Raw genomic sequence first — 15,569 nt, 5'->3', positions numbered from 1 at the left:
GCATTGGAAACCATGAAGTCATCCATCTTGTTATTTAGTTACAAGGCAAAAAAATGGCTTGAAAGATAAATTTCAAGCCGAAAATGAATCTTGAAATGCCGTCTTAAATGATTATGGTGCGAAATTTGTCAAAATTCTTATATATGTCCTGTGCAATCGATGTTAACTCTCAAACAGTCACATATTAACGTCCCTTATGAATTGAAACTGGGGGTGTTTATCTTAATTGACTCTAATATTACTATTTTATCGACGGATTTAAAGAATATATTAAGGTCTGATCTGATCCAGGACCCTTTTTCTCACGTGACCTGATATGTGAAGTCGCCGGGTAACAAGTACGCGAAAAATCATTATGGCATTTTTGAATTTGAAAACATTTTGGCGTTCCTTATTTAAATTGGGCAATAACATATAAAGCTAATGGGAAATTCAACTGCTAGAGATCTTTCGAGAACATTTGGTCGAATACCCAGGTATATTTGAGCTAATATCTGCCTTTCTGTGATATTTTGCTGTGTGTGACAAGATGGAACAAGATGACTATATGATGAATTACGGGGCTGACCCAACCGAACAAAATAAGGGGTCAGGACCTGATTCAAATGACCCAACAGTTATACAACAGGACCCAACAGTATTGGATCCGACTGTATTGGATCCCACGGTCATTGCGACTAAAACAAGAAGACCTCAAGTAAAGTTGACCTCTGAAAAACTGTTAAGCGATCCAGGACTACCATTTGTGATGAAACATGCACCTAAAAGGATACGGATATCAACAAGTCGGAAATCTGCACAACGAAACTTGTCTAACATTGTTCAATTTTATCAACTTTGGGCTCATAATCTGTTTCCAAAGGCTAAATTCAGGGATTTTATTAAATTGTGTGAAACTTTAGGTAAGACTGATAAAAGTTTGAAGGAATATAGGGCTAATTTATATAGGGAGGATATGGGGATTGATCCTGTTGGATATACAGAGGAACATGATGACAATCATAACACAAGTTCTGCTACAAATAATGATACTGAACACGATACAAATTCTATGCCAAATAGAGAACGTTCGTTATTTGTTAACCAGGATTCAATTAGTATACCCACAGAGAGTGCCATATCGCAAGACACACCTATACTATCAACCAATGATATAGCCACTACCCGAACAGAAAACAATAGGAAGAGTGATAATGATGATCTTGATGATGATGATGACGACTTATACTCAATATCAGCTATTAGCAGTAAAAGAATAATTATCAACGAAAATCACGAAACGGAGGAAACTAATTCCAGTTCAACTGGTTCTAATTTCGTACCAACAGAAAATATGCCTTCTCAAATTGAGCTTGATGAAATGATGCACGAAATGACGAACATAGAGCAACAAAACTCTGGCTTCAACTCTACAAACAAGGAAAAAACTGCAGAAAATCAGTACTCTGATGATGAAGAGGCTCTAAATGAGATAGAAAAGGAATATATGAATGAAACTATGAATGACATGGGTGGTTATGGTTTTTAAATATATATATTAGCTGCATCAGCCCGGTGCAGAAAGACATTATGATGATGGAAGACTGTGGCCCTAGAAATTATTTACACTTCAAGATAAGATAAATGTGCCTTGGGACAGATATTTTAATTCCAGTTGTCTAACATGAAATTAAATTTTTATACAGATATTTATAAATCAATAACATTAATTATTAAAATATATCACTAAATTTATATAAATATATTCGTCATTGTATACGAAACTGGCCAAAAAGTTTTTAAAAATAAATGAGACGGACAGGAATTGAACCTGCAACCCTTCGATTGCAATTGTTTCCTTGGAAAATCCAGGATTTAACTGGAGTCGAAAGCTCTACCATTGAGCCACCGCTTCATCTTGGAAGTTTTAGTAAAATATTAATATATATTAGGTAAACCAAAGATCCGGGTAATGTATTTAGAAAAATGTTACTATTGAGCTGAAGCAGACATTGTCGGAAATATATTATAAGAGGGATAATGACCAAGGTTATGATCTATTGATAGGTTCATCCCGCAACAACTTAATAATAGATTACTTACGCCACTGTCGATTGAGTCTATAATCACGACAATGATAATCCAACATATATAAATGGAACAATATTTCATTTATGAATATAATTGACAGAAATTATGTGGAATTGAGATATCTAAAATGTCCAAATAAGAATGAAGAATTACGTAATAATTAGGTAATAACATTCCCATTAATTAGTAATTTATTACCTAATAATTTCATTACGTAAAAATTAGGTAATAATGGTTTTTACTTAATAATTCATTAGGTAATATTTTATTAAGAAAGAATTAGAGAAACAGTTTTTTGAGAAAATAAATAATATATAAAGACAGAGAATTCTGAACTTACATTCTGAGTTAGATTCTATTCGTTCTATAAATTATATATAATATAAAAAATCACTTACAAATATAAGAGAAAGATAACAATTATATTTTGCTTACCTAACATTAAAACTTAAGCTACACCATTCACCTCTATACCTAACACTTTTAATAATGAACGAATATAAGTCTAACCACAGTATGTCTGCTTCAGCTCAATAATTGTTTCCATAATTTACTTTAGATATTTGTTATATAAGATATAAAAATCAGACGACTGTAAGTTGATTTTGTAATATAATAAAATTTGTTCAGTTAAATAGAAGATGTCTAATATTCAATTTTCCCATCAGACATACTGTGGTTAGACTTATATGTTAAACAGAGTTGCTGTTGTTAAACTGCCCATCTTTTGTGAATAGTAACGTTGGACAATGTAGCTCCAATAAACCCAATGTAGGGGGAACGAATACTACATTATGCAGTATATATCATGTGTTATTATATATACGGTGGTGCAGCACACTCTAAATTCTACTTATATTAGCTACCTTCACCTTCAGATAGGTAAAGCTAATGTTAGCCTTTTTAGTGCTGTTGCTACATTTCAACAAATATTTCTTCGTTTCTTTACTTAATGTTTAGTCCTTATTAGAACATTTGAAATATATCGTTTCGACATAATTTCTGTCATATACCAGTGAGCTTATCTTATATTTAAATTTTAATTTAAAAATATCAAAGATATTAATTTAATTGACATGGAATAGTTACATATATTTACATCCACTTAATTATTTAATAAAACAACTACTACATTACCAATTAGAATATCGTGATATTAATACACATAGGGATTACACATCTTACTTATTCTCCACCTTTAATTGAGAGCCAAGGTTACTGTTGCCATTCATTTCTTTATCTATGGGATCGATGGACCATGTCTTGCTATCATTCATAAATTCATGTTCATATATTTGTCTAAAATGTTTTTGAAATCCATTCCACAATGACCAGTTTTTCAATTCCTCACCCTTCAGATTGAACAATAGTCTGAAATTAAATAACAATTCACTATTAGATATGAATGTTGTTATAAATTCGTTATGGGGTCCTCTCATCCCAATCGCAATGTCCAGCTCGTCTAATATAATCTCCATATCATTTTTCTTTAGAGTATTTCCTTCTTCAAAAGAAGATGCAAATATGTTTGATAATAAACTATTCACCGATGCGATTCTATCTTGTATATCCAATTTCAAATCATTATGCTTATCAACATTTTTCTTTTGGGAAAGTTTCTTGACTAATGGACTTACATGTTTATTCACTGATAGATCTTGAGGTCCCAATCCAACTACACTCCAATCCTCATCATCATCATAATTAAACAATACAGGTTTTGGTTCCGATTTCTTTTTCGATTTCAATGTTGGTGCTGCTTTTGTAGTTCTAGATTGTTTTATTTTAGGTGTAGAGGCTCTTGAACGTTTCGATGAGGGTTGTACTACTTCATCCTTTGTAGTCGATTCTGATTTGATGTTCCTTCTACTCCTTGTCCTCTTTGAAGCAGCTGTATCTTCAGTTTCATCATTTTCTTGTTGTCTTTTGGTTCTTTGTCTACTAGAAGATCTAGTTACCTTTTTTATCCTCTTACTTCTACGAGATCCTGCAGTTTCATCAGAGTCACCATTGCCATCCTCTGTATACTCTTCATCATTTTTGGCTTTACCCATTGAGCCATACTCAACAAATTCCCAAACATCAATTCCATTTTTGGTGACAAGTCCAGTAAGAGCCATTTCATAAGCAGGAATCAACTTCTTATTCTTCCTTACGCTAGAGTTTAACCATTCTTGACAATCTTCAATTGTGAGTATCGAGAGATCACGGTGTTTAACCCAAATATACGAATCGTCGCAGAAGAATTTCACGCAATAGATATCCTTTGGTTTAATAAATTTCTTAAAGGAAAGAATATTTGAATAAACAATATAGTTATCGGTGTTACTAGTATCTATATCAGACTCCGAGTCCACATCGTCGTTATCAGAATTCATATATTCTGATTTCATAACATTAGCCGGAATAATTTCATCTGGAATGATCATTGATGGCCAAGCCGAATAGCCCTTGACCTTTGCCAGGACAATTTCCGTTGGTTGAAACACCTTCAATTCAGACATTTCTCTTTTAGTAATACAGGGACTGCAACGTATATTATCAACGCAAACTCAATTGACAGATGCTACCTACTATATATTTAATATGAGCAAGTTGTTCTTTTTAAAATCACGTTTGAAAGGACTGCCAACTTTTCTACTGTTGATAACCAAAATTTCTTTCATTTTGCTTTCGCTTCGCATATTAAACAAAACAAAACAAAATATATAGAGAGTTAGTTAGCAATATGTATGTATGTATATACTGGAAAGTTTGTGAAATAATCGAACCTAACGACCGATGGGAATGACTTTCTCTCGTTGGTTGTGGGATTGCCACTGAGTGGTGCAATAAAAGGTTGAATCGACTGTTATATAATATCCATACACATGTTTCCGCAAGGTAAATGAATGTAGTTCATGTTATAATCCTTGTTAATACTAATAGTCATCGTATGCTGGCCAGGGTGCGGTGTGTCTTGCAAATAGTATATCTCATCCAAACACCCGATTCTTATCTGTTTCGTAGACTACTTGCCAATAATTTAGGATCTAGTAATATGCATATCTCAGGGCTTCGTCGGCTCAAAATCTTCTAATCTGCCAAACATCTCCTCACCAAATCCTTTCCCTCTTGACCTACCACTACCCGTTCCAATCTAGGGGTAGTAAATGTATACACTAGTCCCGTATTATGCGACTCTATTAGCAATAAGATGTTTGCACCAGTCAAAACAGACAACTCGTATGCTTTCTTCATGATCCCATGTCTTCGTTTCGCAAATGTCACATGTCTTCTTGTTCTATTTTGAATATATTTTATGGGTTTCTTCCTACGTGTAGTGTCCTCTTCCCCATCTCCTTCTCCATCACCTTCAGCGTCCCCATCAATGTCGTTATCGTTATCGTTGTCGTTGTCATTGTCGACATCACTGTCCTTCGATCGTTCAAAACTTAACCTTCCAGTCACGAACTTTTCGACTTCAGGCTTCGCCACTACGTTACTGACACCCATATTCCAATTATTAACTACAGTTTCAATACAACTCCTTTGCCTTGGTTTCGCTCTCTTTCTCTTATATGTTCCATCACTGTAGTGTACCAGAGAATGTTCAAATTAATATAGGAATCGGCATAAATTTTCACCGTCTCGATCTACCATGAATAAAGATACACAGAGTATATAAGTTGAACAGAATCAATCATTGGAAACAACACATGCCTACACCCACCCAATAAAAGCAAGATGCCATCCACGAAACGTGATTTCCATAATGTCAGTAATCTGATCCTTGGTTGTGGGACGTTCAACCATCAATACAACGACAATCCCTCCGATGTGCCCGTGAAACAACTGCTCGAGTCAGCAATGCAATCAGGAGTCAATACTATCGACACTTCGCCGTACTATGGACCCAGTGAGATGCTGATCGGCCAGGCGTTGTCACATATGACATGGAAGAGATCCGAACTCACTATATGCACCAAAGTAGGTCGCGTTAAGGAGGAGGAGTTTGATTATACCACTGAGGGCGTAAGAGCCAGTGTGATGCGTTCCTTAGAGAGGTTATTAGGTGGTTCATTCTCTGAACAAGACCGGGAGTCCTGGTACCTTGACATAGTATACTTACACGACGTTGAGTTTCGGACCGTAGAAGAATGTTTCACAGCATTACGTGAATTAAGAGCGTTACAAAACGAAGGGTATATCCGTCATGTGGGGATATCAGGGTATCCATTGGATTACTTGTATAAACTGGCGTTGTTATGTGTTCAGGAAAAGGGTATCGGTGCTTTAGATTGTATGCTTTCCTATTGCAATTTGAATTTACAAAACGTTCATCTATTGGAATACTACGATCGTCTCAAGAGTGAATGCAAAATCAAACAAATCGCCAATGCCTCCGTCCTATCGATGTCCTTGTTAAGAGCACAAGAGACCAGGTACTTCCACCCTGCTTCTCCAGAGTTACAAAACAGCGTCCAACTAGCCGCAACGTACTGTAAAACACATGGTGTGGATCTTGCGGACCTGGCAGTCAAGTATGCCTTGGTGCAGTGGAACCTCCGAGGTCCCACTGTCATTGGGTTCAGTAACATGACAGAATTCCAACACGCATACAAGATATATACGAAGTTGTCCCAAGACGGATACAAGTTAACAGCGCCAGAGCAGCAACTCGTTGCACATATCCAGCAAGAGATCCTGGGAAAACACCTCAACGAGAAGTGGCCATCGGGAATCGCCCACCCAGAGCTAAACCAAGTACAAATCCAGAGCTGATCACTTATAAACCCCCTTGTCCTGTAAATATACACATATATATACCTATCTGTAACAATGCATATTGGTCGAAATCACCCTTTTTCACGTGGGCCAGCAGCCCTTCACTTCCTACCCACCGCCGCTTCCCAACAGAAACTGAAAATTTTTTATGAAATTTCTCACTTCTCTCTGATTATATAAAGGAAAGATAAGATGGATGGGATGGGGAGAGGGAAGAAGCATGGCCTTACGTTGTGGTGATGCTGCTAATTTGATGCATGTTTGACGGTTCTTTTGGTTCTTGTGAAGGTTGCAATCCACTGGAAGGTATAATAACATTTTGAGCTACTGTAATTTGAAGCCCACGCCAGCAAGACAAACCGTTTGCAGATATGTCATACTACAACAGATACAAGAACAAGAGAAGACAGAATGGAGGAGGTGGCCCAGGTGGTAACAACAACAACGGCAACAAGGGTCCTGACGGTAGCGATCCGAACACGCTGGGTTTGCTGGGCAACCAGCAGGCAGACGCAGTGTTTGATCTGGGGAAGAACAAGCGGGTCACTGTGAGACAGTTCCGGAATATCAACTTGATCGATATCAGAGAGTACTACATGGACAATTCTACAGGTGAGATGCGTCCCGGGAAGAAAGGGATCTCTTTGACGGAGGACCTGTACGATGAGTTGCTGAAACACAGACTGAATATCGACGATGCCTTAAGAAGGTTTGGATCCAGGAGACCTAGAACCAAGACTGTCCGATTACTATCCGACGATGAAGACGACGACGACGATGCCGATGATGGGGACAAAGAGAATAAAAAGAATGAGAAGAAGAGCAGTAAGGACAGCGATAAGAACAAAGCTGGCGGTGATAGTAACGATAAAAATGCTACCGCAACAGCAACTGGTGATAATGGTAAGCCTACAAAGAAACGGACCAGAGAGAAGGACATGAAAGAAGGCGAGGAGATCGAAGTCAAATCCAGAAAACAGAAGGTGGCTCCACCTACTTTACTACTGCACGAAGAGACAATCGCAAACGCCAAGAGAGAGGCAAATGCTACATTGGTGATCCCTAGTCTCCCTAAGGCTCCCGAAGTCAAGGCTCCCGAGGCTAAGGCTCCAGAGCCAAAACCCGAGCAAACTGCTGCCGCTACTGTCCCAGAGGTCAAAGCTGACGAGCCTGCCCCTCAACTGACGGAATCCCCAGCGGTTGCTCCAGTTCCTGAGACTCAAGATAACAGGGACAACAATTCCAGCGATGGCGAAAGCCTCGAGGCGGAGATGAACAAGATCTTCGACGAGGTCAGCGAAGAGGAGTAGTCACCATCGTCCTCAAGCCACCCCCACACCCTCATACGCACATATATACTTCTTACATCTATCATGTCATCAATTTCACATTACGTACATTTTTATATTAATAATCCCATTCACATAGTAACGGAAACGGTCGCTATAGCCAACGCGCAGTTAAGGAGTGCGAAAATTATTAGTAATAAGGACAGTGGATGGTGCCCTCTCTCTATAAAAGGGGAAAGAACAGTAACCACCAACTTGCTGCCATCGAGACTCAGAAGTAGACCCAGATTAGTATTCTGTTATATATAAGCTAGACTCTGCATCCAGTGCGAACGTACAAGACAAAATACAACTAGAACATTACACAATGGGAAGTAACGAAGAAACCTTTGAAGCATCTTATGCCATCAATACGCCAAAGGACGTCAATGAAACTGTGGTGAAGCAATGTTTGCCAATCGATCTATTCCAAAGCTATGAGGTCGACTCAAAAAGAAAGATGGTTGGTATCACCAGTGGTGTCGCCCCTAGTGATATTATTTCTGCATTCCAGAAATACGGCATGGACGCCATCCTGAGAGGTTCAGGTAAGCCAAACTCCTCTGCAGTGACTATCCTTGAAGACTTCTCTCAACAAGTAGGCAGTACTGTCGAAGGGCTGGTACGTATCGTTCAAGTGACCGACAGCAAGACGTTGTTCGACATTACCATCAATGGTGCAGACTTGCCCGCTGGCAATTACTCTGTTGCCATTAATGAGAATGGTGACATTTCTAAAGGGTTGCAATCTACGGGAAACGCATTTTTCAAATTCCCTGAAACATTGAAATGCCTCAAACAAGCTGACGGAATCGTCACAGGCCATGCCTTCTGGAGTGGCTCAATGAAAGCATGGGAGATCATAGGTCGTAGTATTGTCCTTAAGGAATTGACCACTGATGGTCCTGGGAAAGAAATCGGCGGTGTCATCGCTAGAAGTGCCGGTGCATGGGAGAACGACAAGCAGGTCTGTGCTTGCACAGGTAAGACTGTCTGGCAAGAAAGAAAGGATGCCCGTGAGCAAAACATCAATTAATAGAGCTCACGGTCGTTCCAGCTGTACTTATATCAATCTTATATATCTCTATATCTACATATCTAGTCAAATACGAGATCGATATCTATATATATTTCATACGCGCATGGGGGAGAGGCATGCAGTTTCGCAGGTAATAAATAGACAGCAAAATTTTGGGAAAACAAACAAAACTTTGAGCTGTTTATTCCAAGAACAACAGTTAGAAGTTGCAATCACATAAAGGTTCGTTTGCTTGGTGAGTTTAAGTCTACGTTTTGGATAGAAGTACGCAAAAGAACACATATCTGAGTGTGATAGGCTTCTACTATTTTTTTTTTAATTCTTTGGCCTTTACAGTTGAAGTTTTTGAAGATATTCAGTAAGTTGGCGAGAAGAACGTACTTTTACACACAGACACACTTTTTCATTGTATAGTATTAGATAAGAAGGGTGAAGTAGCATTTTACGTGTTTGTATTTTCCCACTAGAGCAAAGAGAACTTCGAATAACAAGAGATTATAGTTTAGCCATGTCAGGTATTCACCCGAACCAACAACAAACGATAACAGGGACTCCGGAATATCTCCAGTTTAATAATGACTTAGAACAGACACACAATAAATTACATTCAAATGACAATAGTGCTGTAGATTCACCTTCGGGGAAGTCCTCTACAACAAGTACAGGTTATGGGTTGGAGATGCCCATCTTACCTGGGAGGTCAAAAAATTATAGAGAGACACGAGCCAATGCAATTAGTAATAATCGCAATAATAGCATTACTGATGAAGCCGCATCGATATTTACACCATATGGAGCCACAGGGAAGACTCTCGCTACATTGGCAGACTATAAGGACAAGGAAGATTTACGGAATGAAACGGATTTGGCCGTTGCTGAACAAATGTTTGACTCGTCTCATATCAATTATGAACGAACTACTACACCAACTAATATACACGATTTTCTATTAGGGAAGGATGTCAGCGGAAGTGAAAGTAACATTAACTCCAATAATGCCAGCGACACGAATGCTCGCAGACTTAATAAACATTTGGCTCAGGTGTCTCAAAACATATCTCCAAACAATGAAAATAACAGGTCCATGTCACCTTTGACAATGCCCGCAAGCACTGCATTTAACCATTTGGATTTTCCTATCAATACAATGCTGGACAACACGTACGGTTCAACAACTGGAGCAACTGGAGCAACTGTAGGTGCTGCCGATAATGCATTGAACGCGGCTCAATTGGATACTGTGCTTGATAACTACATGCCAAATGAAATAGGTAACGGTGCTGAGGATAATGACAACAATAGTCAATATGGCCGTTCTAGAGATATCAATTTGAATTTAGATCTCGGTGAGATCGACAACATTCGAAGACACAGTGAAGTAAGCAATCATAACTTGCTGCCAACAACCAACAATCGTGCATCGATATCTCATCAAATGGATTTTTGGAACATGCAAAATAATTCAAATAATTCAAATAGTAATAATAACCGGGCCAATTCAGGGTTTGCAACATTGATGGAACCCTCAGATATCACCAATGAGGATGACATTTACGACCGTAATGAACAAAAGATGGATAAAGAGTTATCCCAAATATTAGGAGATTACAATTTAAATTTCATTGACCCATTCACGGAACAAAGCAACTCCTTAGCTAATAACAACGATATGAAACAAATAAGACAGAACTCTATAGGTATGACAAACTTACAGAATACCATAATACCGATGACGCAGGTTTCTACTAACGAATCGAATGATAATCTAAGTGATATACCACTTGTTCGTAAGGAATCTCTTATTGAGGATCCACATTCTAAGAAGAAATTACAATCACAAGGGATGAATTCACCTCAATCTCCAAGACAAGCACGACAATATAGTATCAGTAAGAAACAACACAGATACTCTGTGCCAAATTTACATGCTCCTCTGAACCAAATGTACATACCGGCAACAACTAACACCACCACTAATAATAACAGTAATAATAATATAAATGTTGTGCCGTGGAAGACAACGGGTTCCCCAACTAGTAACAATAGCTTGGAGATAGAGACTCATGAACCAAGAAGGATATTGTCAGCTGACGCAAACATGCCTATGAATTTTGGAATGAATTTTGGTACCCCATTTGGTGATCCATCCTTAATGAATATGCCAAACGATTCTATTAATGATAATAATGCATATTTCACAAATGAATTCTTAAACAACAATCTGTCAACGGGTAATATCAATGCGCACATGCCTTTACAATTCCCAACAGGGACCAGCAATATGTACGGGAATTCCTCAACTGTAGCTTCGGCTTCTGTTTCTGGAATAACAGCTCCTTACGATCTTTCCAGACAAAACAGTAACAGTGCGCAATCTGGTAGAAGTAAATCCACTACCATTGCTAATTTTGGTAGAACTCATAAATCGGATATTGCAATGGCAAAGGCAATAGGTCCTATTGCCAGAACAAGTATAAGTTCAAGACATAAGAGTCGGACTCCGTCGATCCCTAACACCAACACTGTTCCGGGAGTTAAATTTAAGGATAGTGAGGAAAATGATAAACCTTTCACGTGTGCTACATGTGGTAAGAGTTTTAGAAGAAGCGAGCATTTAAGAAGACATATCAGATCGGTTCATTCCCAGGAGAGACCGTTTGCGTGTACATTGTGTGACAAGAAATTCAGTAGAAGTGATAATTTATCACAACATCTGAAGACACACAGAAAGGGTAACACTAAAAGCAACTAGTAAACGCGTAAGATAACCAGTTATCGCCTCTCCGGCCCTCTCACCTGCATTCATCTGTCATTTAATATATATTCGATACAACCTTATATACCTTCTCTCCTCCCTTACATAATTTCTGAAACATTTAATGCACACACCATCATCATCGTCATCATCATTCTAGTCTCTCAACATAGACCCTTGGAGGATCATTGTCTTGCTGAAGAAGCTGATTACCTGCACAGATCACCACCCACACCCTCCTTTGTTGATTGGCGAACGAGCACGCAGTTTTGTTCTCTCTCTGCTCAGCTGAGCTCAGCAGGATCTCAGCCTGGCTTCGGCCGTCTCGCAGCTGGGCGAAGAGCCCGTCGCAGTAAAGAGAGAGCACATCTGGTGATTCTTTGTTTTGGAGAAGTTACCGTGCTTGTTGGAGAAGTATTCTACACACACTTATATATATATACATACCCTTGTACTGGTGGAAGGTACATTACCATGCGTATACTGGCCTTTGAAGTGCAACGACAGTTATAATAACATTCTCTCTGTCTCCAGTGAGAAATTTCCTCTGCTATTGTTTGTGATTTTATTTTGATCCGCCTGGAGAATTTTTGAGGTTTTGAGAACAAGGAGCGTTTCAGGTTGAAGAAAAGACCTACCTCAAGAACTGACAGATATAGACCTCAGAAGACACACAAAGGAGTCGACAAGCTCTCTTTCTCTCTCAACATATATATACTGTGATTTCGTTATATCGAATCGGTGGAGTTTGTGTCGCTTCTTTATATTTGTTTTAATCGCAATTGCTAACTGGAAATTGAAGAAGAACTACAAATCAATTATCTTAGCAGGATGGATGACCTGATAGAAAGTGCTGTTAAGGATGAAACAAAGACATTGCACCGCATGTCTCTAGGGAGCCCGTTCAACAAGAAACTGTTCAAGAACATGCATACGCTGTTCAAGTCTGGCGATTCCAAAAAGAAGAATAGAAGTAGCAATGAATATAACAATCAAGATTCTGCAGGTTCAGCTCTTGATTCAAATAGCAGTAGTATTAACGAGAAATCACCAGTGGCTCCTATATTCAGTATCGAGACTACCGCAGCAAAACTGTCTCCATTGGCATTACATATCAGTTCCGAGGATTTGATGCTGTCTCCTAGTATGATGAGTCCTACAACCAATCGGAGAAATAGGATTCATCGTTTGAATTCTACAGTGACGAGCCCCACAATACAGAGAAGGACATCAATGACTCAGCCTCGTAAGAATAGTCTAGGGTTATATCGTACCGAAAGTTTTAAGAAGAAAAAATTTCCAATGAGAAATTCTAGTGTCAAGAGAATAAATTCAATTTGCTCGTTAAATAATCAATACAAAGATTTAAATATTGTTTCTCCATCACATTGTGTTTCTAACCAACAAAATAAAGCTTTCACCCCAGGACATCTGGAGAGAGAAAACTCGACATTGAGGAATAGTAATATACCCACATACTACATGCATGACATTGATCATTATTCTGCAAAGAGTAAAATGTCTTTAAATGACACATTCCCTAGAATCAGTGTTAATACTTTGAAAGATATTATAGTTGACAATGCCCATAAACCTCTCTATGATGATTATATGATAATCGATTGCAGATTTACATACGAGTACGAAGGTGGACATATCAAGGGAGCAATGAATTTTTCAAGACCAGAAGATATCGCAACACATCTAATAGATCAAAGGATAGCAGATAATACAATCCAGGGGTCTCACCGATGTCTCTTGATATTCCATTGCGAATTCAGTGCACAGAGGGGTCCTACTTTGGCATCAGCATTTAGAAACCATGACAGATGTGTCAATCATGACAATTACCCACATTTGTTCTATCCGGATATTGTGATACTGGATGGTGGTTACAAGGCTTTCTTCGATTATAATTCAAGTCTTTGTTCCCCAATTAATTATGTAGAGATGGATTCTAAAGAAAATATTATCGATTGTGAAATTCAAATGGATAGATTTAGAAAGGCTTCAAGAAAAGTTATTACAAGAAGTAACTCATTGAGGACATTTGCCAGTGCATCAAGTCTCAAGTCCAATTCTAATAACCCATCCACGGCACGACATAGTAATTCGAAGACGTGGAAGGAGGCAAGGATATTGGAAGAAAGAGATAGTAATATCTTTAGACCCGATCCACCACCAAAATTATTCTACAAACATCTTAATAATTGCTCCAATGGTGGTTCTAGTGTATCTAGTGATGATATATGTTCCTCACTGGCTTCTACAAGCAGTACTATCAGCATCGGAAGGTTGCAATCCAGCGATAATATTCCAAGCGATCCATATTTCAGTTATGAGGAGAATGACGAATTTAGCCATAATCATGAACATGTTGTGATTCGTTCCCCATCTAGAAGGTTAACATTCACAAAAAGTTGAAAAAAAGAAAGAACGAAACAAATAAAGCTTAGTTTTAAACTACATTCAATAAAAACATGTTTCCTCCTCGCATTTTTAACCAAATTTTACATAACTGAATAGGTTCCATAATAATAAATATTTACATAAAAACAAAACAAAACAAACACGAATACACAAGTTCATAATATATTCAATTTACCTATTAGTCTATAATAAATGATAATCAACAGTCTTATTCCGAATCTTGGTTAGCTAAAACGTCCCTACCTACCCATCTATTTAGATTTGTCCCCCATCTTTCAGGAGGCCATATTACACACATTACTTTACCAATCACCAAACCATCGGATATGGGACCAAAGCTTCTACTGTCTACAGAATGCATATTATCTCCTTCTACCCACAGATGACCGTTCGGTACCAATGTTAGATGCGTCTTGTCCTGTTTAACCATACTATCATGGTCTAAATACAGTGCATCATTACTTAAACCTTTAATTCTTTTACAATATACTACGTTAGGATCTGTAGGGGCTCGAAACAACACTATATCATTACGTTCTCTATTTCGTGGTCTAAACATTTTGACTAATACCCAATCCGTACTGCCATCACTGGGATTCAAAGTGGGTCTCATAGATTTTCCCTTGATTTGAGAAACATGAACAAATTCTCCCATAGTCATCATCACTGGAATCCAGGTCACAGTCAGCAACGCTGTTCGTACTACTGTTCTTCTGGACATGACCTATAATGCGTGCTCACTTTTATTTTGGTATGCAAAACGTTGTGACGTGGTGATGTTGTGTCTAGCCATCAAACATGACGTTCTTTTAGTAGTAAAGCTATCGGTTGATATCTTTCAACTCTTTCAGTTCTTCCTTATTCGCAGGTGGCTGCCGGCAGGTTTCGAACCGGGGAACGCACCACCGCCTGTTTTCTGTCTCTCTCTGTGAGAACAATTTCGGACCGAAATTTTGGGACAAAGCCTGGAAGAATCGGCGTTGTTGAAAGATTTTCCCATAGAGATCCGACAACGATGATTAATAGTTAATTTGAAGCCATCTCTCAGAGTATTCGATTAAGTTGACTTCAAGGAAACTTTGACCATACATTTCTTCTTTTCTTTTTTAAGAAATATGTAAAGGAGACATATATAAGGCATACGTTTGTCGAGGTAATAATCAATAGATGGAACAACCTA

The 15,569-nt window shown here is 38.3% G+C and overlaps 9 protein-coding genes and 1 non-coding gene across 10 annotated transcripts; 6 read left to right on the top strand and 4 right to left on the bottom strand.

Moving 5' to 3' along the window:
* Positions 1-529: 529 nt before the first annotated feature.
* CSM3 (Csm3p) lies at positions 530-1,528 on the top strand (the record flags this gene model as incomplete). The annotated part of the gene is made up of 1 exon (XM_041552839.1): positions 530-1,528. The coding sequence occupies one exon, from the start codon at positions 530-532 to the stop codon at positions 1,526-1,528; it is 999 nt and encodes a 332-aa protein (XP_041408773.1).
* A 261-nt stretch (positions 1,529-1,789) lies between these two features.
* KABA2_12S02486 lies at positions 1,790-1,894 on the bottom strand. Its single transcript has 2 exons — positions 1,858-1,894; positions 1,790-1,826 (listed from the first exon to the last, which is right to left on the bottom strand). It is a non-coding gene; the product is annotated as a tRNA-Trp (tRNA).
* A 1,357-nt stretch (positions 1,895-3,251) lies between these two features.
* On the bottom strand, positions 3,252-4,574 carry IOC4 (Ioc4p; the record flags this gene model as incomplete). The annotated part of the gene is made up of 1 exon (XM_041552838.1): positions 3,252-4,574. One exon carries the CDS (start codon positions 4,572-4,574, stop codon positions 3,252-3,254), a length of 1,323 nt encoding a protein of 440 aa, XP_041408772.1.
* Positions 4,575-5,145: 571 nt separating this feature from the next.
* ARG80 (Arg80p) lies at positions 5,146-5,565 on the bottom strand (the record flags this gene model as incomplete). Its single annotated transcript, XM_041552837.1, has 1 exon — positions 5,146-5,565. The coding sequence occupies one exon, from the start codon at positions 5,563-5,565 to the stop codon at positions 5,146-5,148; it is 420 nt and encodes a 139-aa protein (XP_041408771.1).
* A 231-nt stretch (positions 5,566-5,796) lies between these two features.
* ARA2 (D-arabinose 1-dehydrogenase (NAD(P)(+)) ARA2) lies at positions 5,797-6,834 on the top strand (the record flags this gene model as incomplete). The annotated part of the gene is made up of 1 exon (XM_041552836.1): positions 5,797-6,834. The coding sequence occupies one exon, from the start codon at positions 5,797-5,799 to the stop codon at positions 6,832-6,834; it is 1,038 nt and encodes a 345-aa protein (XP_041408770.1).
* A 374-nt stretch (positions 6,835-7,208) lies between these two features.
* On the top strand, positions 7,209-8,147 carry SUB1 (chromatin-binding transcription coactivator SUB1; the record flags this gene model as incomplete). The annotated part of the gene is made up of 1 exon (XM_041552835.1): positions 7,209-8,147. One exon carries the CDS (start codon positions 7,209-7,211, stop codon positions 8,145-8,147), a length of 939 nt encoding a protein of 312 aa, XP_041408769.1.
* Positions 8,148-8,493: 346 nt separating this feature from the next.
* On the top strand, positions 8,494-9,201 carry CCS1 (copper chaperone CCS1; the record flags this gene model as incomplete). Its single annotated transcript, XM_041552834.1, has 1 exon — positions 8,494-9,201. One exon carries the CDS (start codon positions 8,494-8,496, stop codon positions 9,199-9,201), a length of 708 nt encoding a protein of 235 aa, XP_041408768.1.
* Positions 9,202-9,712: 511 nt separating this feature from the next.
* On the top strand, positions 9,713-11,956 carry MSN2 (stress-responsive transcriptional activator MSN2; the record flags this gene model as incomplete). The annotated part of the gene is made up of 1 exon (XM_041552833.1): positions 9,713-11,956. The coding sequence occupies one exon, from the start codon at positions 9,713-9,715 to the stop codon at positions 11,954-11,956; it is 2,244 nt and encodes a 747-aa protein (XP_041408767.1).
* Positions 11,957-12,790: 834 nt separating this feature from the next.
* MIH1 (putative tyrosine protein phosphatase MIH1) lies at positions 12,791-14,383 on the top strand (the record flags this gene model as incomplete). Its single annotated transcript, XM_041552832.1, has 1 exon — positions 12,791-14,383. The coding sequence occupies one exon, from the start codon at positions 12,791-12,793 to the stop codon at positions 14,381-14,383; it is 1,593 nt and encodes a 530-aa protein (XP_041408766.1).
* Positions 14,384-14,597: 214 nt separating this feature from the next.
* IMP2 (endopeptidase catalytic subunit) lies at positions 14,598-15,110 on the bottom strand (the record flags this gene model as incomplete). Its single annotated transcript, XM_041552831.1, has 1 exon — positions 14,598-15,110. One exon carries the CDS (start codon positions 15,108-15,110, stop codon positions 14,598-14,600), a length of 513 nt encoding a protein of 170 aa, XP_041408765.1.
* Between the last annotated feature and the right edge of the window lie 459 nt (positions 15,111-15,569).

Source organism: Maudiozyma barnettii (assembly GCF_903064755.1).
Source record: "Maudiozyma barnettii strain CLIB 1767 genome assembly, contig: KABA2_12, whole genome shotgun sequence".
Lineage (NCBI taxonomy): Eukaryota > Fungi > Ascomycota > Saccharomycetes > Saccharomycetales > Saccharomycetaceae > Maudiozyma > Maudiozyma barnettii.
This window is presented reverse-complemented; position numbering and strand designations above follow the sequence as displayed.